General features: G+C 40.3%; 1 protein-coding gene across 1 annotated transcript; it reads right to left on the reverse strand.

Moving 5' to 3' along the window:
- LAYN (layilin) lies at positions 1–27,242 on the reverse strand. Its single transcript, XM_036742730.1, has 7 exons — positions 27,076–27,242; positions 19,548–19,848; positions 15,597–15,754; positions 13,015–13,065; positions 11,036–11,119; positions 3,824–3,926; positions 1–1,714 (listed from the first exon to the last, which is right to left on the reverse strand). Exons 1-7 carry the CDS (start codon positions 27,170–27,172, stop codon positions 1,357–1,359), a joined length of 1,152 nt encoding a protein of 383 aa, XP_036598625.1. The 5' UTR covers positions 27,173–27,242; the 3' UTR covers positions 1–1,356.

Below are 27,242 nucleotides of genomic sequence, written 5' to 3' on the forward strand. Positions count from 1 at the left end.
CTTTTATTTCATTCTTGTTCTGTGGGACATACAGATAAGGGAATATTCTTTCATACAATCAGCTTCTGATACTCCCACATGTGCACTGGGAAAAATAAGAAAGACAGCAAGCTAATGTATTTTCATGATTGTATACGTGCAATTCATTTTTGTGCCATGGTCCAGAGCCACAAAAAATAACCCAGAAGGAAATTTCCCAACCTCTACTATCTATCACCACCATTGCTGCTCTCTGATTAACATGAGGTTAGAACCTACCCTGGTAGGGAACACTGGGATCAGAGGAGCTAACAAAATCTTGACAACCAGGAAGAAATCTGTCCACTGTTTCTGTATCTGAACTGGTTTTTCTCATGCCAGGCACCATGCATTTGTCAAATTCATACAAGACTCCTTGAAATTTGCAATATCAGAAATAACTTTGTTCAATGACTCTCTAATTTATATCAAACAAAGCATGAACCAGGAAGTTTATGCTTGCCAAATGTATTTACCACCAATATGGAGGTATGAATGGGTGCCATTCTGCTGATTTCATCAAGGTCTGGAATGTTAAGTCTTTGACTTAACCACTCATTCAGGAAAAACCTAGCAGATTAAAAAATGCCTTTTGTCTGAATTGTGATAATTTGTTGGATGGACAGTCCACAGACGTCATCCATAAGTAGATGTATCTTAGACAGACACTGCAACTGAAAAATAAGCTGGGCCCAAGAGGGGTGGTGACTGGGCTGGGTTGCCTTTGGAAAATTGCACTATTCTTTTAATGACCCTGAGCTTTTCCCTGAAACAAAGGCCCATTTTTTTTAACATCAATATTCTCTTGGTGGTATTGTACGGCTGTGAGTCGCGGAATACTATTGTTTCCAAAAAATGGAAATTGCAGATCACCCAAAAGGCCAGTGGAGAAGTACATGGTATGGGCATGAGCAGGTTGCAACACAGGATGAGTAAGCAATTGTGCAGAAGAAGCAGTGCAAAAGATGTTATCAGAAAAATGTATGATTGGAAAAAAAATGGGCTGGTCACGTAGAGCTATGTAACTGATGCACAGTTTGCATGCTCTGCTGCTATCCTTACAAAACCAAGAGAACCAGAGAAAGGTCCCTGTCATGTTGGGTGGACCCCCCGATGGCAGATTTAAGTGAGGACATAAGCAATACTTGCACAGGATGGGCAAGCACAGTGAAGTTGAGATTTTCAGGGGTGGAGGGATTCCGCATATCCATGAGACCGCAGGTCCATCCAAGTGTTCAGATGTCAGCCCTATTCCAGTTCTGCCAGTTTTATACAAAGTAGGAACATTTTTTCTCTTTCTTTTCTACTTTGTTGTAAGTTTAGACTTTCCCAGGTTATCTAATAACCATAGATTTCATTTTCCACCCAGCCAGACTCCTTGTTCCTCCCCATCCTCTCAGGGGATAGTTCATAGATGTCGTTGGCCACAAATCCACTTTCCATGCTCGCCAGAGTCACAAAGCCACTCTCAGAGGGATTCACTACTATGTTGTCATAGTCACAAGATAAGTCATTGGGAGTGGCTCCTCCAGACCTGGCCCGGAATGAAATGTTCTTCAGGTCTGGCCGAGGCTCGGTTAAATCTGCTTCGCTTTGCTTTCTTATGACATTATAAACTTCTAGGTCAGGACTATTCCTTCTGTGGGGGGCTGGCCAAATGTTTGGTTCCTTTGTGCTCTCTGTCTGCTCTCGTTTCCTGTAAATAAAATAAACCAGCTTATTATTTCCGGTCCAACAGGAGATGCTGCTATGTTCTTCTACCAAAGGCCACTCAGGCAATGGGTTGGCATGGGGTATATTTGAGGGGAATTGTGATTTTGAGGATTAACTCAAGATTTCAATTACATGAAAAAACTTCGTTGAAGGGGAAAGGTTGGGAATTATGGAGAGACAATTGCTGAAAGAGTCCCTTACCTACTGTGTATCATATTCTCAATCTCAGAGAATAGACAGCTCTTGTATGTGCCAGCCAGGTCAAACCACTATGACCACCTCAAATGCCACTTTCCCTCAGACCCTAGTGGAAAAGCCCAGGGCCTTGTGTCCAGGAGCCTGTACAGAGCACTGGCTCTCCTTATAGCCCAGTCCCTGAAGTAATTCTCCAGGGAGGTAACCTTTGTAAAGTTGTAACCTGGCAACTGTCTCTGTAGGTGCTGATATTCCAACCTATGAGGCAGCCACAGCTACTGAAAACTCAGAAAACAAAATCCTTGACACTAAAATTATTGGCACTATCAAATGGTTCAGCATCAGAAATGGATATGGTTTTATCAATGGAAATAACACTACAGAAGATGTATCCTGTTCTACTTCACCCCCGTACCCTAAGAATGACTGGACCTTTCCATCTGACTTGCAGTTGAAACCTCCCATGTGCATTATCTAACTCTATTAGCATGTGAGCTCCTTGAGAACAGGGACAATCTTGTTCTTCTATTTGTATCTCTAGAACTTAGCACAGTGCTTTGCCCACAATAAATCCTTACTAAATATTTATTTATATTATTAATTCATTCGCAGACAAGATTCGTATGGGATGGACGTATAGGATAGGCATCACGTTCCTTCAAATAAGAAGCACAAAGCCTGAATCCTGATAGAGTGGTGAATAGAGGAAATGATAGGAAATCAGAGTGGAATAATTAATTTGAAAACATTAAGTGCAATTTTTGATGTTGAACTCTATTTTTTGGAAATAAAGGTCTGATTTCAGTTGCTTTATTGACTTTTGAAGTAAAGACTTCCACTAGAACTTTGAAAAATCATTATATGAAGTCAATCTTATTAAGAAGCTAAATTAAAAAAAAACCCATAAAAAAGAAGCTCAAAAGTAAATCCCCTAACCCAAGTTTCCATTTTCTCTCTGCCAAATGGAATAAATAACCTTTTTTTCCCTCACTGAGTAGACTACTACACTAATATAGTCATTAGGGTAATCAAAATGTAATCATTAGAGTATTCTCTACAGATCAAGTTGGCTATTTTGTGACTGTTGCATACCCAATTAAAAAAGAAATCACTCCAAATGGACTTCAGGGATTCTTTCTGAAGTAAGTGTCTTAGCTTCAGAGTTTTGTGATCATGCTTTGGCACAACCAATTCATTCATTCATTTCTTTAGAATTCATCTACTGCCTGCCATGTTCCTAGCACCGGGCCAGGCACTGTGAAGGATAGGGAGAAGTACAAAACATGACTCCTGTAAAGAGCTTACATTTCAGCCAAGGAGACATACACTAGCGTAAGGGACAGCCTTTGTAGGTCTTAGGATCACAGAGATAGAATTGGAAGGAACCTTAAGGATTAAGTAGTCTAGTCCAAGTCTCATGTCAGTAGTAAGTAGTACAACCAGGATTTGAACCCTGGCCCACCAACTCTAAAACTAGTGTGCTGGTTACTATACCAATTCATTCATTATCTATACCAATTCATTCATTATCTATACATTGATTATTATGTATCAAGAATTTTACAAGGCACTGCGAGAATACCAAAGAAATTTATACCACTGTAATTGCTTTTAAGGAATGTATAATCACATTAAAGAGACAAAACTTAACACAAAGGGTCAAAAAGAGAGAACTGTCATGATCCCAGTTAATGAAAACAATTGTTAGCTCATTTGGCTTCTTGGAGTACACTTGGGGATTTGTTTTCAAATTTGGAATGCTGTCTTCTGGAGTGATGCTTCCTCAGCTTTTTCTTAAATAACCAGTGATACTTTTTAACTTCAAAGATAAGTAGGGAAAGGGTGCTTTTATGTAGTTAACACACACATTTCCATGAAGTATGATAATTTTACTTGCCTCCTGCCACAGATCCATAACCAACATATGACTGTGGTGACCACCAGAAGAAGGAAGAGGGGAATGCTGGGAATAAGGATGTAGGCAAGATTCATTTCAGCCCCTGGAGAGATGAATACACATTAACAATATTTGTAAATTTGGTATGTTCTTTAAGAAAAAGAAAGGCCTTTTACAAAATTTCAGAGTTGGAAGGGACCTTAGTAGTTACCTAGTTTAAGCCACATCTGAAAAAGAATCCTCTCTAAGACATACCTGACAAATGGTCATTTGGCCTGAAGACCTGAATAAGGGTGAGGTCCATGACCTCCCGAGGGATTCAATTCCATACACACACACACACACACACACGTGTGTGTAGGCATATATGTATACCACACATATACAATATTTACGTGTATGTATATGTATGGTATACATATACATGTATATATTAATTTCACATATACAAGATATATAGTATATTTGGAATTCCATATATATAAGTTAAACTATATACATATATAAACGTGTTTTTATATGTGTTTTTATTTATATGTGTGTGTGTATCTGTGTGTATGTATATATATGTATGTATGTATATATACATACACATACATAGTAATTAGGAAGTTTTTCTTTCCATCAAGCCTAAATTAGCCTCTTTGCAATTTTCACTTATTCCTCCTTGTTCTGCCCTCTGGGGTCAAACATAACAAACACACTGTTTAACCCTTTAATATGACAGTCATCCAAATACTTGAATCTTCTCTTCTTCAAGTGAAAACCCTTGGCTCCTTCATTCTATTCACATCTAACATGGGCTTCCCTTTAATTCACTAGTCCACTCACCAGGGGCTGTTCCAAACCTTTTCATCCCCTTTCAAAACTCCCATAGCACTCTGTCCCCACCAGACTCTCAATCGAGAACTTTGCCTTATACTTCACAGAGAAAATGAAGGCCATTCAACAAGAGCCCCCTCCTCAAATGGCATAGTATTAGTAAAGCATTTAGCACAGTGCTTGGCACATTGTTCCTTTTTCCTTCCCTCTTCATTTCACCTCCTTCATCCCTGTCTCATATGAGAGGCATCCCTTCTCTTTGCTAAGTTGAAACCCTCTACATGCCCAGGAAATCCCATTCTATCCCATCTGGTTCAGCAGATCTCCCCCTCTGTCATCCCTACTCTTTCACTAATTTTAATCTCTCTCTGCCTACTGGCTATTTCCCTGCTGATTACAAACGAGCTCATGTCTTCCTTATCCTTAAACAACTCTCACTTGATCCAACCATCCCCAGTAGCTACCATCCCATAGGTGTGTCCTCTCTTTTGTACTTAAGACTCCTTAGAAGGTTGTCCATAATTCGTGTCCCTGCTTCCTCTCCTTTTATTCTCTTCTAAGCTCTCTACATTCTGGCTTCCAACCTCATTATTCAGTCAGAACTGCTCTTTCTAAAGTTATCAATGATCTCTTAATTGCCAAGTCAAGCCTTTTCCTGGTGATGCTCATCCTTCTTTACCCTCTCTCTGTAACCTTTGATGCTGTTGATCATTCTCCTTTCCTGGATACTCTTTCCTCTATGGGTTTTAGTGAAACTGCTTTCTCCTAGTTCTCCTCTGACCTGCCTGACCAGTCTAATTTATTTATTTTTGGGAGGCAATCGGGGTTAAGTGACTTGCCCGGGGTCACACGGCTAGTTAGAGTTTGAGGCTGGATTTGAACTCAGGTCCTCCTGACTCCAGGGGCAGTGCTCTATCCACTGTGACACCTGGCTGCCCCCCTCAGTCTAATTTACTGGATTCTCATCCAGGCCACACCTGCTAACCATAAATGTTCTCTAAAGGTCTGACCTTGGCCTTCTTTTCTTCTTCCCCTAGACTAATCTTACTTGATGAACTCATCAGCTTTCATAGAGTCGATTATTATCTCTACACAGATGATTCTTAGGTATGTTTATCTAGCTCTAACCTCTTTCCTGATCCACAGTTTTCATCTCCAACTGTCTACTGGATGTCTTGAATTGGATTTCTGGAAGAAATCTTAAACTCTGGGGGGCAAAAAACTCATCATGTTTCTCCCAAACCTTATTTATTTATTTATTTATTTATTTGTTTGTTTGTTTGTTTACCCCTATCCTCCCAGTTGTCTAGAGTTGTGACCCCGATGTCATTCTCTATTCCTCACTCTCACTCACCCCCCAGATCCAATCTGTTGCCAAGTTCTGTCATTTTTACCTCGGCAACATCTGTCCTAATACATCATACAGACAATATCCTGCATCCCCTCACACCTAGACTACACCATAGCCTTCTGGTTGACCTGTCTCAAGTGTCTCCCTACTCTAGTCCATACTTTATTCACTTGTTAAAGTGATCTTCCTAAAGCATGTCTGATCATATTACTCACCTCTTCAATAAACTCCAGTGGCTCCCTATTGCTTCAAGGAGGAAATAAAGAATCCTTTGTTTGGCTATTAAAGACCTTCACAACTTCACCCCTTCTTATCTTTCCAATCTTCTTACATATCACTCCTCCCGGGGTCCATATACTCTATGATTCAGTGATTCTGGTTGCACTTGCTGCTCCTTACACATCATTCCTTCTCTCAACTCAGTGTTTTTTTGATTTCTGCCCCCCATCCCTAGGATGAATGGTCTCCCTCTTTGTCTCTGCTTCCTGACTTCCCCAGCTTCCTTCAAAACTCAGGTCTTAGGTCTTTACTGTACCCTCCTCTTCCACTCCCCCCCCCCACTTCTAGTACTTTTCCCCTGAGGTTAACTCTGATTTACCTTGCACATGTCCTGTCTATGCATAGCTGTTTACGTATTATCTCCTCTATCAGAACAGGAGTTTCTGGAAGGTAGGAAATATTTTTACTTTTCCCTGTGTCTTTGGTGCTTGGTGTAGTGCCTGGCATACAGTAAGCACTTAATAAAGCTTGTTGACTTGATTACCCTGGTTGTTCTCTGGAAAAACTTTTCCGGCTTATCAATGTCCTTCCTCAACTGGAGCACTGAAGGGTGTACACGAGAGCTGTCTTCAGGTTTTGGGGGTGCTGTTGTGTTTGGAAGAGGGATCAGACTTATTCTGCTTGGCCCCAGGGTACAACCAGAAACAAAGGGATAAATTTAGGCTTGATGGGAGGAAAAACTTACCCAGTGGATGGCAACCAGCATGGTGAATGGTCTAGAGCAGGGGTGGCAAACACAAGGTCCTGAACCAGATTAAAATGTAATTGGAAAATATTTAACAAAATAAGCAAAATACAATAAAACATAGATAACATCACATTTTAAAACTAAATCAATATGTGACCCACAGAGATTCTTATGTATGGATTAGTGGCCCCCATTTCTATTTGAGTTTGATATCTCATGTCACATAAAGACAGTTTAAAGGAATTGGGAACGTTTAACCTTAGAAAAGGGCAGCTAGGTGGCGCTATAGCACATAGAAGGCTGGGCCTGGAGTCAAGAAGACTCATCTTCCTGAGTTTGAATCTGGCCTCAGACACTTACTAGCTGTGTGACCCTGGGCAAGTCACTTAATTCTGTTTGCCTCAGTTTTCTCATCTTTAAGATGAGCTGGAGAAGGAAATGGCAAATCATTGCAGTATCTTTGCTAAGAAAACTCCAAAGGGGGTCCACAAAGAGTCGGAACAACAACAACCTTAGAAAGAGGAAAACTACATTTTTTTTCAGTCGTATCTATGACACCATTGATCTGGCAGGGGAGGGGTGGTCCTGGTGAGGAAACTTGATCTATTCATGCAGACAGACAGTTTTTAGAAAGCTGTCTGGGAAACAGAGGCTAAGTCACTTGCCTAAGGTTTATAGTTAATATGTGCCAGGGGCAGGATGCAAGCTCAGGTCTTCTGACTGTAGGGACATCTATCTGTCTGTTACTCTTTGCTGCCACATTCATCCTTGATAGTTTTCATCTTGTTAAATTCAGCCCAATATTCTATTCCATCAAGACCTGTCTGGATCTGGACTGTATTAATCCAGATTGTTGGCTGTCTTTTCTGACTTTGTGTTGTCTGCATGCCGTCATTGCTATGTGCGCTGTTCAAAATGGCAATGTTTCAATCTTCTTTCTGTTTTGCTAGTTTCATAGTAAACAGGTTTCTGGGAGGAGAGGGCCCATCTTTGAGTCTCCTCACTTTCCCTTCGAAAGCAGGGGACATTTGGTCAGCTGACACTCATAATACAGAGGGGAGCCATCTGCCAGGAAAGTTCAAATTTTAGAAAACTAGAAGTGTTGGTGTCATTACTGTGAAGGAAGAGAACCCATGATACATAAACCAAATTGTTGTACCTTCTAAATATTTCTAAGATAAAGAGCTTGGTGTTAGAGTTAGGGGTGGTGATTATGGAGGTTAATAACATTAAATGGTTCTTTCTGTCCTGGGTCCTCTTCCTTCTTCTGCATGAATTTTCTCCCTTGGTAATCTCATCTGTGTCTATGGCTTCAAGTCTCATTGCTATTCAGATGACTGCTAAATCTATATGTCCAGGCCTAATCTCTCTCCTGTATTCTAGTTCTGGATGGCCAAGTGCCTGCTCAAAAGTTCCACCTGGGTACCCAAATCCCAACATGCCTAAAATGGAATAGATGATTCCCTTAACCAAACATCTGTATTTCTATTAAGGGTACCACCATTATCCTAATCACTCATGTTAGTAACCTTAGAACTTCATTATCTCTTCTCTCCCAGTTCCTTATAGCTGCCAGATCTTTTGTTTGCTTGTTTTGTGGACCAGACCTGTTATTTCACTGGTACAAGGAATTCCCAATGAGAAAAATCTGGTGACCAATGCAAATCAGCACTTGTTATTATATTGTTATTATCATATTCTTTGGAAATATAATTATATATTATAACAGCCCTCCCTCACTCAAATCAAAGTCAACTGCAAGTCATGTCATCATTTTTCCTGATGTCATGATCCTCCTCAAAAATGAAGGACAAATGCAATATATTATAATATAGTATCACTTCTTATATTCTTTGGGAATTTCCAGGGGATCTTGAGAATTTAAGTGACTTACACAGGGTCATATATTCAAGATGAGACAGGGGTGAAATTCGAACAGTTGCTGAGGTCTTATTGAATCTAACCTCACAACGTCTCTCATCTCTAGCCATTTTTTTCCACCTCACCAGACAGCATTATCCCAGGTCAGGAGCTCATCCTCTCTTAGCTGGGCTACTACAATAGGTGCCTAATTGGTCTCCCTGCCTCCAGTCTTTCTCTTTTCACATCTCTCCACTCCACAGCTGCCGAAATCATCTTCCTAAGGCCCAGGTCTGATCATGTCATGGCCCTGGGTTAAAAATCTTCACTTGTTCCTTATTGATTCTAAGGTAAAATACAAATTCCTCAGCCAGACCTTTCAGATGATGTAGAGTCTGTTCCACAGTACTTTCCAGTCTTACTTCATATTACCTTCCTTCATACAATCTTTATGCCAGGCAGCATGGACTCCTTAAGATTTCATCATTTGCCTCGGTGCATGCACAGGCCATCCATGTGCCCAGAATGCATCCCTTCTTTCTTTCTACATCTCAGAATTGTCATCTTCAGCTCAAGGGCCACTTCCTTTGTGAAGCCTTCCCTGCTTTTTTTCCACTTGTTAATATATTCTCTCTCTCTATCTCGGTAACTCTGTCTGTCACTCTGTCTTAGTCTGTGTCTTTCTCTCTGTCTTTCTTTAAATTACAAGGTATATTATCTTTCACCACTTGAATGTTAAATTTCTTGAAGGCAGGCACTTTTTCATTGTTGTATTTATATCATCAGGGTCTACTTGTCATGGTGCCTTACAAATCAGAATACGGGCTCCCTCTTTGCCTTTTTTTTGTATCCCTATGGCTTAGGAAATGCCCTGGCATATAAGAAGCACTTAAGAAATGTTTGTTGATTGATAATAGCTAGTTAATAAACATTTGTGGAATTGAAAGTGTGGTAGAGGGATTGATAGTGGTAGTGGGATAAGATATTTACAGAAATAATCACCATACAATTTAGGGTATGTTAACTATGAAATTAAAGTTAAAGCTTCCAGAAACCAAAGGGGGATAAAAGGTTGGAGAGGGAGGGAATCAGGGAGGGTTTTGTAAAGGAAATGGCAATCAAACAGATTCTAAAAGGAAAAGAAAGACTTTAAGGATGGAAATGTGGAGGCATTTCCTCCTGGAGGCAGAGGAATGTGAGACAATTTGCACAAATGTAAGGAAGCAAGAGACAGAGGCAGATTGCGGAAGAGCTAATTATCTATCTTGGACAGGGAGAGTGAGTGAGCTGTGACCAAGTCCCAGTAACGTCCCAATGATGGGAACAGAAGAAATGAAACTATAGGAGAAGGGGGAGGATGTGAAGCTGTGGTCAGTGGAGGGGGGTTCCAGAATTTAGAATCTTGGAGGTGGAGGAGTTTTAAGTGACAGTGAGGTAGGAGGCATAACTACTCTCATAAGTTGCCAAAGTGAAACGAAGATGAGAGTGGAGGAAGCTGAGGTAGAGAGAAGCCAGAGAGAGAGATTAGAAGCAGGGAGACCAATTATGGGCTTAGTATTCCAGCTAAGAGGTGAAGCATGATCAATGCTAATATGGAGGATACCAAGGGCTACTAGTTGTCCCTTAGCATGTCATTTTCTTTAAAATATATTATTTATATTATATATTATAATTATTCACATATTATTTAGAATTATATTTATATATCATGCATAATAAAATTATATTTATATATTTATAATTATTTATCATAATTATTTATATATTATATTATTGCATATGTTATTTATGTTTTATTGTATTTTTACTTATTTTGTTAAATATTTCTCAGTTACATTTTAATCTGGTTGGGTATCACTTGGGAGTGTTATGGGCCACATACTCTAATCTAGACCAACTGCTTAATTTGACAGATAAAGAAACAGGCCCAGAGAAATCCTCATTCTCGGGCCCTCTAATTCTCATTTCTCTACATCTATATGTTTACCTACATATCCCTAGAAGATGCATTTGCCATCTTGGCTTCCCCTCTTCAGTCCAGCCCTTCTGATTTTTCTTAGGACATCTCTGCTTCAAGAGTTAGAGCTGAGAAAGCTACTGTACTATTTTTAAGCAAGTATGGAAAACGCAAAGTGGTAAATGCAGCTGTGACTGGTCTGTGACCAGAGGGAAGTCTGGTATTAGCTTTTCCCCAGGAAAGTCCTATGTGTACCTTTGGTTTCTTTAACTGTTCCATTGGCATCTTCTTTCAGGGATCTTTCTGGAGGCGTTGGAGTTACTGGTTCTCTTTTATCACCTAGATAAACATTTATAATTAAAAGCATGAAAAATGGCAGAGATCAATCATACTATTGTAAGATTAAAAGCAGACAAAACCTGGAAGCAATTGCCTAGTCCAAAAACTTCATTTAACAAATGAGGGACTTGGAAAGGAGCCCTGGCCTGGAACCTAGAAAAGTGAATTGACTTGTCCAAGATCACACAATATGGGATGCAGCCAGGGTTCAAACCCAGGTCTCTGACTCAAAGTCAACGTCCTTTTCCATCTTTATTGATCACCAGCATGGCAGCATGCTAAGAACTAAATAAAGGCAACACAAAGAAGCGGCAGCAACTTCACCTTTGCATTTCAAGAAAATGTTTTAGGAAAGTAGGAGGTTAAATTTGCCACTGCAGGGGCTCTGTGATGCCTAGGCTTTAATGGGCAGCTCCTGCATTTGTAGGTTTTCAGGGTCAGGTTTGAAACTCCATGAGTCAATAGGTATTTATCAAACACACACTAAGAGCCAGGCAGTGTTCTAAATGCTGGACATGACATATGAGGCAACTAGGTATGGCAAATCGAAAGGCCTATGTATTGGCTAGTGATGATTTCAAGAGTTTGGAGTTGGCATTTTGGGGAGCCATGTACAAAGTTTATGAATAAATTTCTGATAACAACCCTAATTATATTTTGAACAGCTGTTTAGCATTTTTAGATGCATTCAAAGAACACCAGAAGGAGATAATTTAATGTTTGCTTGGCTTTAACCATAGATTAACAGCTAGAAGGGACTTTGGAGATCATCTATACCGGTGGCATCCAATTCAGATAGAAATATGATTAACTATGATAGACTTAGCTTTTGTCAGCAAAGCAAAGATCCAAGACAACTCCTAAAGACTCATGATGGAAAATGCTACCCACATCCAGAGAAAGAACGATGGAGTCTGAATGCAGATTGAAGCATATTATTTTCACTTTTTTGTTGTTTCCTCTTTCTTGTGGTTTGTCCCTTTTGTTCTGATTCTTCTTTCACAACATGACTGATGTGGAAATATGTTTAACATGATTGGACATGTATAACCTATATCAGATTACATGCTGTCTTGGGGAGGGAGGAGGGAAAGGAAGGAGGGAGAAAAATTTGGAACTCAAAATTTTACAAAATGAATGTTGAAAACTATCTTTACATGTAATTAGAAAAATAAAATAAAATACTATTAAGGAAAAAAAAAGAAATAGGGACTTCCAAACCATACATAAGGATCCCTTTGGGCTGCATATTGACTTAGTTTTAAAACATAATACTATTTATGTTTTATTGTATTTTCTACTTATTTTATTAAATATTTCCCAGTTATATTTTAATCTGGTTGGGCCTCATTGGGGACTAATCTAGACCAACTGCTTGATTTGATTAATGGAGAAATAGGCCCAGAGAAATGACTTTCTCAAAGTCACACAACTAGTACGTAGAAGAGCCAGGACTTGAAACTAGGTCCCAGGATTCTAAAGCACCCGAAAAGGTGGCATGATTTCTTTTCAGGATGAAAAGATTAATAGCTGTTGTATTTCCTTCAAGTTGGCCTGGTGCAAGGAAGAGCTGGTTTTGAATCCTTTGAAGGAGGGCTTGTAGTTCCATAGTGAAATGACAGCAGCTAAATGGCACAGTGAATAGTGCTCTAATCCTGGAGTCGGGAGACCTGAGTTCAAATCCTGCCCCAGAAGCTTACTAGCTGTGTGACTCTGGGCAAATCATGTAACCTCATTTGGTGTCAGTTTTTTCATTTGTCAAAGGGGGATAATTATAGCACATCTTCTCATGGGGTTGTGAAAATCCTATAAGGTTTATATTTGTAGAAGTGTTCTGCAAAACCTAAAGGGCTTTATAAATGCTATCAGTCTTAAATATGAAGCAGCTAACTCACCTCCAGGTAGATGACTCCATATCACAGAAGTAGCTGCCAGGATTGGTTTCTCTGAAGAAAATAAAGCAGAACAAGATTGACTTTTCGTGTCATCTGGGTGAAATCAATTAGAACGAAACAAAAGAACTTCCTCCTGCTTATAACTTCTGGGACAGCAGAAAGAGTCCCAGTTCTGCTATCACAGGACCACAGTCTTAGAAGGATGCCGACTGAGTATAACCCTCTCATTTTACAGATGGGGAAGCTGAGATGTTCAAGTCACTTGGCTATGGCCACAGAGCTAGGAAGTCCCTGACTTAAGACTTGAGCTCAGCTCTTTGTGACCTGAAATCCAGTGTCTATCTATTGCACCAGGCTGCTTGTGTGTCCTTGGCCAAGTCGCCTCATCACTGTGAGACTCAGTTTCCCCACCTGTAAAGGGTTTGGACTGATGGTCCTTTTCAGCTCTAAATCCTATGATCTGATATCAGTGTAAATAGTAACAAATACTGAATTTAGGATATACCTTTGGCTAGACCATTAGGTTAGACTAATAATTATGCACAGACTCATGTACCATTGAGAAATGGCAGGAAATCGAGAATGACTTTTATATCTAACTATCTTAACATACACACAGACACACAGAGCTGACATATTTCTTGGGGCAGGGGGGGATAGAACCTATTAAATGCCATACTCTCTGCTACATACCAACTTTTCCTTGAAGATGAGGTGGCCAGGTTAACCAGGACAGTCCCAATAATAATAATAATGATGATGAAAACTCAAAATTATGTAACACTTTAAGGTTGATGGAAAACTTTCTTCAGGATAACCCCCTGAGATAGGTAGTAAACATATTATTAGCTCCAGTTTACAAAGAATGAATCACAGCTACTTCTGTGACATAGAGTCATTTACCTGGAGTTGCTTCATATGATTGACAGCATTTATAAAGCCCTTTAGGTTTTGCAGAGTTAAATGATTGGCCCAGCCTCACATACTGAAGAAGTGTAAGGGACCTAGGCCTCTATGCTTAACTCCAGCCCTGGTTCCACAACATTGCGATGCTTGCAAAGAACAGGAAGGATTTCTAATACTCATCATTTTAAGGCTGAAGGATACCCAGAAAGTTGGGGGTGGGGAGGAAAGGCTTCATTTGGGTGAGCTGGAAATTATGAAGTGGGTAGGAGAGAAGAGGAAAAAAAAAGGGCAGGTAGAGGTTTTGTGGAAAGGAAGTAACATTGAAAAGGCAGAAGTTAAAAAAGTAATCATACTTTTTAGAAAAGCTGGCAATGAAAGCATGCTCAGAGACTAAGGAAAAAGAGAAAATTTAGAAAAAAGGCAAATTCCAAAAAACCCTTATAAAACCCCAAATCTAAACAACGCAACCACCTCTCTCCCCAAAAAAGTTTAAAGCAGATAAAATTTTGAACAAACAAAGTCCATTTGGACTTATGAGCATTATCTAAAGGCACTTCTTTTCTCTGTGGCAGTGAGTGACAGGACAAAACTGGATGTGTAGGATGTGAGGGCAACTAGAGAGTCATCTCAGAAGGTGAATACAACTTGAAAAAAGAAAAACAACTTGAAAGCAAAATTAGAGTCGAAAAGGCAGATAAATTCAAATTCACTTCAAATTATTTTTGTCCCAGATTAGATCCAACCAGTAAAATCTACTCTAGCTTTGTCTGGAAATAACGTGAAATAGAGGCCAAGCAGTCAGCTTTGGAGGTGAGAAAAAGACTGATTGAAAATCATCCCCAGTCTGGAACTAAGCCAGCAATGATGGGAGTATTTGAGAAGTTCAAGCAGCTTAAGCCAATTCAAAAATAAAATTCTAAAAGAAAATCTGGAGCAATACACCCATCTAATTCAAAATACCTGTTAAGGAGTAGAATAGGATGTTTAGGTCCACTTTCCATAATGTCTATTATCTCTGTCCAGCAGAATTGAGATAAACCTATTTATTGTCTCAATTCTTTCCTTCTTGGTTTGCTTTTCCTTCTGAGAGGATCCAGAAACAGACATAGAAAACAATCTGTTCTTATTATATTTGATTTGAAGCTTTGCAGGAGAGAAGAATATACACCTCTTACAATTCTCCTTTTTATAAAACTCACATCTGAAACAAGCCGAGTTTGTGGCCATCTACCTTTCAGCTCAAAGTCTGGCATATAGGCCCTTAATAAATACTTGTTGACTTGCTGTGATGGTTGTTATAGTCCTTAGTATACTGTTCAATATCAGGCCACCGCTATATTTCCTGACCAGTTGGGGCCACTTTGTGCTCTCCCTCTCCCATTCCTTTTTTCCCCTCTCTCCCTTTTTCTTGGTTAACCGCTAGTATTTCTTGAATATACCTTTCAATTGATAAGTATAGCTACTTTCTCTCTCTCTTTCTCTGTCTTTCTGTCTCTCTGTCTCTCTCTCCCTCTGTCTCTTTCTCTCTCATATTCCAAAAAGCTGAAAATTCTAGCTTTTTGGAATAAATATTCTAAGAATCCACTTAACAAATGCAAATTCCCACTAATGCCCATTGCCTCTGAAATAAGAGAAGTTGGAAACTTTGATGCATGGCTTATGTAGTGAATCATTACCTTCAGAATATTTGCAGATGAAATTGTTCTTCATGTTACATCTGTCATCATTCCACTGAGACATGTAGGGGCCTCCAATGCCCACCGGGGCTGATGGCTGATGATACATAACAACACAGACCTCGCTCCCACAGGAAGGCTCATCCACATACCAATTCCTACAGGAAAGGAGATAAACTATAAAGACATACAGGAGATGATGCTGCAAAAGCTCCAGCCTGGGCTTTCTCATCAAGCTCCAGGGAACTGAAATTAAGACAATTCCAGACCATGCCATAGGATGAGGGTTAAGCTGAAATAAATGATATTCACAGACTTTAGACTTGATGTGTCACAATCAATCACTGGACATTTGCCACAACCTCTTTGCAAAGAAGGTTGACATCATCATAGACCATCTGCAAGGCTACTTATTTTGGAAGTAAGTAGGAGATTTTGAAAATTTCCTGTTTTTTTTCTAATTAGTTTTTTTCATTGAAAAGGCCTTTTAAAATTGTAAATTTAATAAATGTCAACAAAAATAAGCAATCAAATAGACAGGCCAAACAAGGGGCAGAATCTTACTCCCAAGCCCCCAGCCTTTACAAAGGGAGAATCAGAAGAATTAATAAACAACAAGAAGCAAGAAAATGCTTTTTTTTTTGTTCCCTTCCAGGCCTTCTCCATATTCTGCATCCCATCGTGGCCTTCTTTTTCTTCATTCTTTTTTTCACTTCATACTAGCCTTTTCAAATTCTTTGTATATTTCATATTTATCATTTTGTTGCATCATGAAAATCTATTAATTACATTAATATACAATACTATATATCCACTATTGTCCAAATGCTGGAACATGAGTTGTTTCCATTTTTTTTGCTATTATAGATGGAGAAGCTATGAATATTTTTTTTACAGATGGGTCCTTTGGTACTTTTATGATGTTCCTGTGATAAAGTCCTAGTAATGGAGCTGATGGGTCTAAACAAATTTGTTCTCCAAACTTTTCAACAGTATTCAGTCGTACCAGTAATATGTAAGTCCCTGTTTCTCCATAACCTGATAAACAATGGGTTTTATCTTCATGGGGGGAGGGTGTATTTTTTGCCATGTCAGAGTGTATAAGGTGACATCTTAAGGTTATTTTGATATGTATGTCTCTGATAATCAGAGAATCTGAGTACATATTCAGAGGATTATTAACAGTTTCTATTTCCTTCTTTCTGAGGTGTCTGGTTATGTCCTTTGATTATTTTCCCAATGGGGAGTATGTATAAAAAATAAGTACCAGTTTCCTATAGATTTTTGATGTCATTGACCATTTTATGTCTCGACCATCTTTTGATATATTTACTACAAATATTTTTCCCTAAACAACTTTTTCTTTTAGTTTGAGATATTATTTTTGTTGTGCAAAATCCATCTGTCTTGAATTTTTGTTTCTAATTCTTTTTCTGTTTGATTGTTGAAAGTATTTCACCACTACAAGTTGAGATAGTTATAATATTCTTTTTTTACTTTTATGTAATTTGTTATTTAATATTTAGATCACTGATCCAGCTTGGGTTCATTCTGGTATATGATGTGAAGTGTGGCTCCAGATCAACTTTTTTTTTATCATATAGTGTACTATTAAGTTTTCCCAGGAGTTTTTTTTAACCGAATAATGATTCTATTAACTCGTGTTTTTAAAGCATGAATCACTGACCTCTCTTTCTGCATCTGTCCTATTTCGTTGATTTTCTTTTTCTATTTTTTCTAGTACCAAATGGTTTTTTACAATTATTGCTGTATAATACATTTTGATATCAAGTAGTGTGCCTGCTAATTGAATTTGACCAGACTTGTAATTTCATTTCCTCAACTAAGGAAGATTGACATTTTCTCTGGAACTAATAGTTGCCTGGGACACTGAGAGATTAATCATCTTGCCCCAGGTCACATGGCCAGCATGTCAGAAGTAAGAGGTGAAACTCAGGTCTTTCTGACTCAGAGAGCAGCTCTTTACCCTCCATTATATGCTTTTGCCTCTTACAAGTCTGCTAAATAAGTTGGCAAAACAAACAAACAAATGGAAAAAATCCCCCAAAGATTATAGCTTTACAGTTGGAAGGGACCTAAAAGGCAAATTGTAGGTCCACATCCCTTTCTCTACAGATTCAGAAACAGAAGTCAGTGGTTAAAGTGACTTGCCTGACATCATTAAGGTAGGAAGTAATAAAACTAAGATTTTAACTCAGGTCCTCAGAGCCATGCTTCCTGATCACATAGGTGGCAAAAACAAATGGCTCATTTCAACAAGAATTTAATGACTTCCTATTTCACTAAGCTGGAAGAACTAGGGTGGTCCTCCCAGAACTGAATGGCCAAGGGAAAATTCTGTTTTCTTGAGGCAAGGCAAATAAGCAAATATAGAGGATGTGGGGGTGGGGAGCGGGGGTTGGGAGAGTCATATACAGAAATGTCTTTTCCAATTTCAGTTATTTCTAACTGAGCAGGTAAGAGCAAGCTGACTTCCTTCTCATTGCTATTTGATATGAGCAAAAAAGGTGGGGAAAGAGAAAAGTCTTGGCAAAGGTGAGAGCTAGGATGTATATCCTCGTAGTTCTGTGGGTCATTTGGATCTGGCAGGATAATACAATATCAAAATTGGAAGGAGTTTTAGAGGTCTTTTAATGTAAATGCTACCTGAAGCTTGAATCACAACTATAGTATCCCTGAAGTATCATCTAGGCTATGCGTGAACATTTCTAGTGACAAGGAATCCCCTACCTTACAAAGCAGCTCATTTAATTTTGGTTGTTGTTCAGACACTTTTCAGTCTTGTCCGGCACTTTGTGACCCCATTTGGAGTTTTCTTGGCAAAGATACTGGAGTGGTTTTGCCATTTCCTTCTCCAGCTCATTTCACAGATGAGGAAACTGAGGCAAACAGGGCTAAGCGACTTGCCCACACACTAGTTTATACACAACTTACACACAACTAGTAAGTGTCTGAGGCTGGATTTGAACTCAGGAAGAGGAGTCATTCTGACTCCAGACCTGCCACTCTATCCACTGTGCCACTTAGGTGCCTCATTACAAGGATTTTGCAAAATTGAGCTACAATGTACTTATCTATGATGACTTCCACTCCATTGGTTCTAGTTCTGCCACTGGGGCCAGAAGCCGACTCCAGACATCTTATGAGATCAGAGCTTACTTTCCCACTGAATTTTGTTGACAAAGTGAGAATGATACCTGACTCCCCATCCTCACAATATCCTAGTAGGTATGGAAGTCTTTTTACATACATATGTATATATATATATACATATATATATGTGTGTGTGTGTGTGTGTGTGTGTGTGTGTGTATAACATACATATATATATATATACACACATGTCTATATATATGTGTGTGTGTATGTGTCTGTATACACACATATGTATATGTTAAATTGAAGATAATCTCAGAGGGAAGACAGTAACATTAAGAGGGACTGGGAAAGGCTTCTTATAGAAGATGGGATTTTAGCTGGGACTTGAAGGAAGCCAGGGGGTGCAGGTAAGGAGGAAGAGATTGCCAGTGAAAATACGTGGAGTGAAAAGACGTAAAGCAATGTAAAAGGAACAGCAACGAGGCTGGAGTCACTGGTTCAGAGAGTAGGTCAGAGGGTATAAAGGGTAAGAAAACTGAGACTTTAAGGAAAGGGCTAGGTGTTATCTTATTTAAAACTCACAACAACCTTGGGAGGTAGGTGGTATTATTATCTATGTGCACACACATATAGATATATATCCACATATACACACGCTATATGCATATATATGTGTGTGTATGTGTGGATATATATCTACATCTATGTCCGTCCGTCTGTCTATCTATCTATCTACACAAGCACATTATTAATCCTAAGACAACCTATCCACTACTTTCAGGCATCATCATGTCTCATTCCTTTTCACTCCCTTGGATTCCATACTCTTACCGAAATGTCGATGTGCTGCCATCTGTCCACATGTACAGATCTGGGCAGGCTGTGCTGTTGTTGCCCTGGTTCTCCTCACGCCTTCGGAGTCCAATCCAGAAGTCTCCATCAGAAGCCAACAGGTTTTCAATGAATTTTTCTATCAACCTCTGTTCATCCTCAGACTCAACACTGACTAGCTGGCCTCCATCCCTGCGGCAGGCCATGCTGGCTTCATCAAAGCTGACCCTTCTGGAAGCATCATGGAAGTAAACAACTTTATAGCATGGCCTCTGAGTCCCTCCCTTGCAGATTGGCTGCCCTAGAGAAAAAGAACTGGTTTCAGAATTTTAAAGTATAAACCTGGGAAGAAAAGTTCAGAAACAACAGACTTCAGTAGCCTCAGGTAGGGGCAGGTGAGATAGTGCTCCGAGGGTTTACAAGGGATGTCCCTAGTTCAAAAGCAGATGGTAACAATGCTAGGTGGCCTTCTCAGAGTTAATGTCTACCCTTTTTCTCCCACTCCCCACCCCTTTACACCATGGATTCCTTTTCTCCCTTCCTGGAGTCCCCACCAAGTTCACTTCTGGGTTGAGTATTGCTCCTTTGATTGCAGGAATCTGTTGCTACTCCTGTCCTTTGCAACATCTCTTGTACAAGCCTTGCTCTCTTTTGACGTGGCTGCTATGCTGATACAGGCCTTTGTTGCCTCATGCCTGGGCTACTGGAATAGTCTTCTGGTTGAGTGCTCATCTTCAAGTCACACTACACTTGGGTCCATCCTCACTCAGGAAGTCATCTTCCTAAAGTGCAGCCACTCCAGTGGCTTTTAAAGCCCTTTGCAACCTGCCCCTTTTGACAATTCCTGTTTTTTTACCCCTTACGACCCTCCCACCTAGTGACTCCGGCTTCATTGTTCCTTTCTTATTACTTTACATCTTCTGACTTCATATATTTTTGCTGGCAATCTCTTGGAATTCTTTTCCTCCTCACCTCCACCCCCTGGCTTCCTTCAAGTCCCAGCTAACATCCTGTCTTCTATAAGAAGCCTTTCCCAATCTCTCTTAATGTTACTGTCTTTCCTCTGAGATTATCTTCAATTTACCATATATGTGCATGAGTGTATGTGTATATCTATATATCCGTGTGTATATATGCATATATGTATATGTGTACATATCTCTATCTATATATGAAGGAAATGGCAAACCACTCCAGTATTTTTGCCAAACAAACGCCAAAAGGGGTCATGAAGAGTTGGACCCAACTGAAACAACTCAACAACAATTGTGCGTGTGTTTATCTTGTTTGTACATAGCTGTCTGCGTGCTGCCTCCCCTCATTAGGTTGTAAGCTCCTTAAGGGCAGAGGCTGTTTTTGCCTTTCTTTGTTTCTCTAGCACATAGCAAAATGCCTCATTCAATTACCTGTATTGCTTAATAAATTCTTATTAATTTACTTGACTTGACTGTAATGGATAATAATAATAAAAGCTACATTTACATAGCACTTACTACTTTCTGGGAGCTTTACAGTTATTATTTCATTTGAAATTCAGAACAACCCTGGGAAGTAGGGGCTATTATCATTCCTATTTTACTGAGAAGGAGCCTGAGGCAGAATGAGATTAAATGACTTGCCCAAGGTCACACACATCTGGTGTCTGAGGCTGAATTTGAACTCAGGTCTTCCTAACTCCCGTCTCAGCACTTACTTCACTGAACCACCTGGCTGCTCCCTAGATAACCCAGCTTCGAATCCTTCCTCTGACACCAGCTGTGAAGCCAAAGGCAAGTCAATTAACCTCTTTGAACCTCAGTTTTCTCATCTGTAAAATGAGGGTATCATCTTGAATGTTTACTTCATAAGGTGGTTTTGAGGTTCAAACGAGATAATGTACATAAACTTTAAAGCCTTCTATAAATGCTGCCATTATTTCGTTTTTCAGTCAGTTAACGAGCATTTATTAAGTACCTACTATGTGTTAGGAATGGACTCATAGTAGAAGATACAAAGAAAGGCAAAAGACAATCCCTTCTCTTAAGGAGCTCTCACAGTTTAATGGGGGAGATAACACACAAACAAGTACATACGAGCAAGATGTGTGCAGGCCAAACTGTAGCTAATCGACAGAGGGAAGGCACTGATATTTCCAACCTGTGCTTAAAGACCTTAACAGACGGGAAACTCAGGACTACTTGAAACAGCCTATTCCATTGGCTGTGCTATAATTGGATGGCTATAATTGTTCAACAATTCTTTCTCATGTTGAGCTGAAATCTTCCTCCTTGTGAAGTTTACCTGTTGGTCCTAGGTCTGCCTTTTGGAGCTGGGCAGAAATAAAAGTCTGTTCTGTACGAGCACCCTTCAAATAAACATAGTTATTGTGTCTCCCCTAAGTCTTCTTTTCTTCAGGCTAAACATACTTAGTTCCTTTGGTAAATCCTCATCTGACATAGTTTCAGATCCCCCCAAATACCCTGGTTGAGTTCTTCTGGGCAGACTCCCGTGTACCTTCTAAAATGTGGTATACAGTATTAGGAGTAATCCTTCGGAAGTGCTCTGGTGAGAACAGGGTATAGAACTCTTATCTTTCCTTTCTGGGCATTTATGCTTCTCATCATGGTCTCTTTGAGTGCTCTGCTGTGCACACGTTACATTTCACCTTTATCCTAGTTGTTTGTATGTCCGTCTTATCTTCCAACTAGACCGTAAGGTGCTCCGTAGCAGTCAGGATCCACATCACTTTTCAGTCTTATGTCTCCAGCATTTGCACAGTGCTCAGCACATGGCAAGCACTGAGTAATTGTTTGCTGAGTTGGACTGAACTGAATACAACCTCAGATCTCATTAGCTTTTTTGGCAGCCCCATCACACTGCTGACTCATGGACTGAGCTTACACATCCAGGCTAAGGATGCAGTGATTGAAAGTCCTCTGCTTCCATTATGTAAGGACCCTACCTCTGGTTTCTGAAACATGACTTCATTCCATTAGAGATTCCTGAAAAGCAGAATGGCTATTCCTTGAAATAGGCACAGATGGAGGAGATTTCACAATCTCACCCAAAGGGAAGCAGTTCTCTCTTTGGTGACACGGTGGAGTCTCAGGAGATTCCAACAATCAAAATGAATGAATGTGATTAATGATCCCTTGAGTCAGGAGGCTCACTGAGAAGTCAAACATAATACCCTCCATCTTACAAAGTAGGATTGGAGGTTCATGTATACGTCGACTTTACATTTATATATGTTCTCATTGTTATCATTAGATTGTAAGTAGGGATTATTTCATTCATTACGCTTATAGCCCCCCTTCCCCACTCCCTCCCTGCACCTAGAACAGTGGCTTGCATGCAGTAAGTGCTCAATGAATACTTATTTATTGATAGTCGATTATTACCAGAGTCTTATCTCTAGAGGAGGAGTTAAAGGAAAGGAGCGATCAAAGTTCATTGCTGGGGGCAGCTAGGTGGCACACCAGCCCTGGAGTACCTGAGTTCAAATCCAGCCTCAGACACTTGACACTTTTACTAGCTGTGTGACTTTGGGCAAGTCACTTAACCCCAATTGCCCTGCCTACCACCCTGAAAAAAAAAAGTACATTGCTACATAAGGCTTATCCTTCAACATGGCCTAATGGAACTAGGCTTAGGTTGTCCCAGTGAGCTAATGTGATACATACCACCTGACTATATCCTGAGATGATTAAGACCATCTCTCTAAAAGAGGTAGTGGGTACAAGGCATACACCCTAAGGAGGTCAAAGACAGAAAGGTCCCACATGTATCAAAATATTCATATCAGCATAATTTGTGGTAGTGAAAATTGGAAACCAAGTAGATGCCCATTAACTAGGGAATGGCCACACAGATTGTGGTACATGAATGTAATGGAATATTACTGCACAGTAGAAAATAATGAATATGAAGTATCCAGAGAAGCATAGAAAGACTTACTTAGAAGAACTGAAACACATGAAGTAGGCAGAGCTAGAGAGGAATTATGGTTGTTTTGGCTTTCTTTGTATTCCCCAGTGCTTGCCTGGCACACAGTAAGTGCTGAATAAATCCTTGTTGATTGGTTTGTTGATTGAATATACACAATAATTATAGCAATGCAGTTGGAAAAAAACCAAAAAAATCTGAGAGGCAGCAAGATAAAGTATAGGACTACAAGTTAGGAAGATTCAGGCTTAAATCCTGCTTTGGACATTTATCAGACATATGATTCTAGAAAAGTCATTTAGCCTTTCTGGGCCTCAGTTTCCTCACCTGTAAATTGAAAGGGTTGGATTCAATACCTCTAAGGCCTCTCCCAACTCTAAATGTAAGATGAGGGTTAGTTTTCTGAACTGCTTCCCCCTTTCCTTTCCTCTTTATTTTTTGTTACAAAGGATGACTTGCTGGGTAAGGGAGTGAGAAGGGATGCATTTGACAATTAAGGTAATGTTAAAAACAAAAGATAGTGATAAAAAATTTAAAAATTAAGTGACAAAGATTCTTCTGAGGGCTGTCATTCATCTTTCACTGACATATTGCTCCTGTACAAATCTTTATCAAAGAACAGCATAATCGTTGATTTAGAATTAAAAAGGACCTTAGAGGCCATCTAGTCCAACCCTCTCATTTTATCGATGAGGAAATTGAGGCTTTAGAATTCAGATCATTTGACTCCAAATCCAGTATTCTTTCCAGCGCTTGTCTCGTGCTGCCTCACTGAAACATCATTATATTTGAAATGCTTCCACATCACAGAGCACAGAAGTATCTGATATTTTACTCCAAGAGCATGTAAAGAAGAAAAAAAGAGTCTTTTCAAGAGATTAAGGCCATGTAGTCTAAGAGCTAAGCCTTGAGGTATGAGTGTAAATTGTAGCCACTGAGAAAGAGAAAGAAATTGGGTTCCACAACCCAGTTCTTTCCATCTCTAGGAAATTCATAGTTTATTGACATGGCTGCCCTAATCTGCTTCAAAAGTGGGGCAGCACTACCCAATCATACAACCCACCTTACCAGAAAACAAGGACAAGGTGTTTGCATGCAGCCAAATCCTTTATCTGCACTAAGGATAGATAAATCTTCATAGGACTGAAAAATGAAATCCACAGGCAATCCAGCAGCCTCCTAATTTTCCTCTCTAGCTGTCCCCTCTCCTCTAATATCTCGCTAAATACTCTAAACAAGGAGTTGATTTGAGTTTCACATCAGATCAAAGATTGGAAAGGACCATAGAGACCATCTAGTCCAGGGATTCTTAGTTTGATTACAGGGAACTTATGAAGTTGGAGAAAAATCTCATCTTTAATATCACTAACCTTTAACTAAGTTTTAGTATTTCCTTCTATTAGAATAACCAGCATTTATATAACACTTCGAAGTTTGCAAAATGCTTTACAGATTTTATCTTATTTGATCCTCACAACATTCCTGGGAGGTTAGTACTATTATTGTCTTCATTTTACAGTTGAGGAAACTGAGGCAGGGGATGTTAAGTGACTTGCTTGAAAGTTCACACAGCTTAAAAAGTACCTGAGTCAGGATTTGAACTCAGATCTTCTTGACCTGGCCCTGGGGTCCAGCCCACTATCCACTGTGCCAGTAGCTGCCTATTATGAACATAGACAACAAAACATTATTCTGAGAAGGGGTCCGTAGGTTTTAACCAGAATGCCAAAGGAGTCACATGAACTAAAAGGTTAAGAACTCCTAATCTGGTCCAACTCCTTCATTTTACTGGAGAGGAAACTGAGGGTCAGAGAAATGGAGATGCTCCATCAAGATCCCATATGTGATAGACAGCAGAACCAAGTTTTAAAGTGTTTCTGAGTGCAGTGCTCTCCCCTTCCCCTCCTCCCTAGTTCCGATCCCTTTTGGTTCTGCCTTTCCCTAACTCCCTTCAGACACTACTACTCAGTAGGGATCTTTGTAACAATGAGTTAGGTCCAACAATTCATCAGATTGTTAGTTAGAAGGAAACTTAGAAGTTATCTAGCATAACACTTGTTTCTACAGATGAAAAGACACACTCAGGAATGTAAGTAACTTGTAAGGCAGAGAGAAGACTAGAATTCAGTTCTGTTGACTACCAGTTCAACGTTCTTTTCAGCCCAGCATGCTGCGTAAAGGAATGAGATGCTTCGCCAAGGAATGAGCTATCCACCCCTGGATGTGTTCAGCCAGAGGCTGAGTAATAACATCTTCCGATTGTTATGGAGTAGGTTTGTGTACGGGATTAGAGTTTGGACTGTGGCATTTCCCAAAAGTAGACAGGTGAATGGAGGAAAGAATTGTCAGAAACAGGCCGGGCTAATCCAGAAATTTAACAATCTGAGACTGAGCTGATTGTCGTCAGCTTTCAATTGTCTGTGAATTATCCATGGAAGTTCTAAATTCCCAATTCAGTTTTATCTCCCCAGTTTTGTTGGGACACACGTCTGGGCTGCCAGCTGGTGTGGGTTCAGGGAATAAAAACTATTCATCTGAATCAGAGCTGGATCAGACCTTGATCATCTGGGCCAGCTTCCTGACTTTAGTTTCCTTTCCATCCTAAGAAGTCAGAGTAATGTTGACCTCTACAAATCGATCTAAACCATCTAGCTATCCGCCGCCCACCCCCCGCCCCCGCAAGATATGAAAATATGAAGGCTATGCAATACAGATCCAAGCACATATAGAAAAGTCTTTCCCTACTTCAGATCCTATCACCCGACTCAAAATATGAATGATTTCGGATTACTTATGACATGTTTTGAATTTGGGTGGTTAAGTCAAGGTCTATTTGGCTGGGGATGACTGAAAAGGAGTTGCTATCTGTTTATTCTTTTCTTCTGGCTCTCTTTGTTAGTCTTATAGAGGAACCAGCTTCCACGGAAGAGTTCTGCATAAAGTGAATTATGTTCCTCCTCCTCCTCCTCCCCCTCCCCCCTCCCCCACCCCCCCCCCCGGGCATGCAAAATTATATTCGAAAAGGCAAGAAGCCAGAGCGCTATACCTCCTCTGAGGTCCAAGTCCGAAGCTGGAATGAAGCGACAGAAGGAAGGAAGCAAAGAGAGCGAGTCATCCCCGGGAATCAGGCGGGGTTGGTTCCCATAACTATAGCCCTTTTCCGATCTCTAAGCCTAAATATTTTAGTGGAAGGAATCTGCCTATCCCACCTCCAAGAGTTAAGACAAATCCTGGGGAACACAGGCAATGGAACTAAGAGATGCTACGGGAGGCACCCCGCCTTTCGGGGGTTGCTTGAGTAGGTTTGAGTAAGGTCAGGATTGGCCCCGGCAGCTCAAATCGCGGGCTGAAAGGAGCCCGTCGGGGCACAGGTTCGCTTTCTGTCCTACCTGGTTTATGCGCCCTCCAGATAGGGGTAAAGGGAATCTTGCTGAATTAAGAAAGATTGGACCCTCAGGGGAAACCCCAGTTTCTCTCTACTCGCCCCATCCTAGCACAGGGGACTTCCCGGACCCCAGGAAGTCTGGGCTGCTTGACCAGGGCGGGGAATTAGCGGGGACAGGCCGCTATGCACCCCAGGGACAAGGAGAAGCGGGGATCTCACCACTCAGGAGACGGCTCCCTCCTTCCCGCGGCCAAGTCAAGACTGCGGTGAGGAGCGCAGCGAGCGCCGCTCCGGGTTGCAGAGACCGGGGCTGCATGGCCCCAGGATCCCGGGCTCCCTTAACAACTGTGCGGAGTGCAGTAGGGCTGCAGCAGCAACAGCAGCAT

The sequence above is a fragment of the Trichosurus vulpecula genome, chromosome 2 (assembly GCF_011100635.1).
Source record: "Trichosurus vulpecula isolate mTriVul1 chromosome 2, mTriVul1.pri, whole genome shotgun sequence".
In the NCBI taxonomy this organism is placed as follows: Eukaryota; Metazoa; Chordata; class Mammalia; order Diprotodontia; family Phalangeridae; genus Trichosurus; species Trichosurus vulpecula.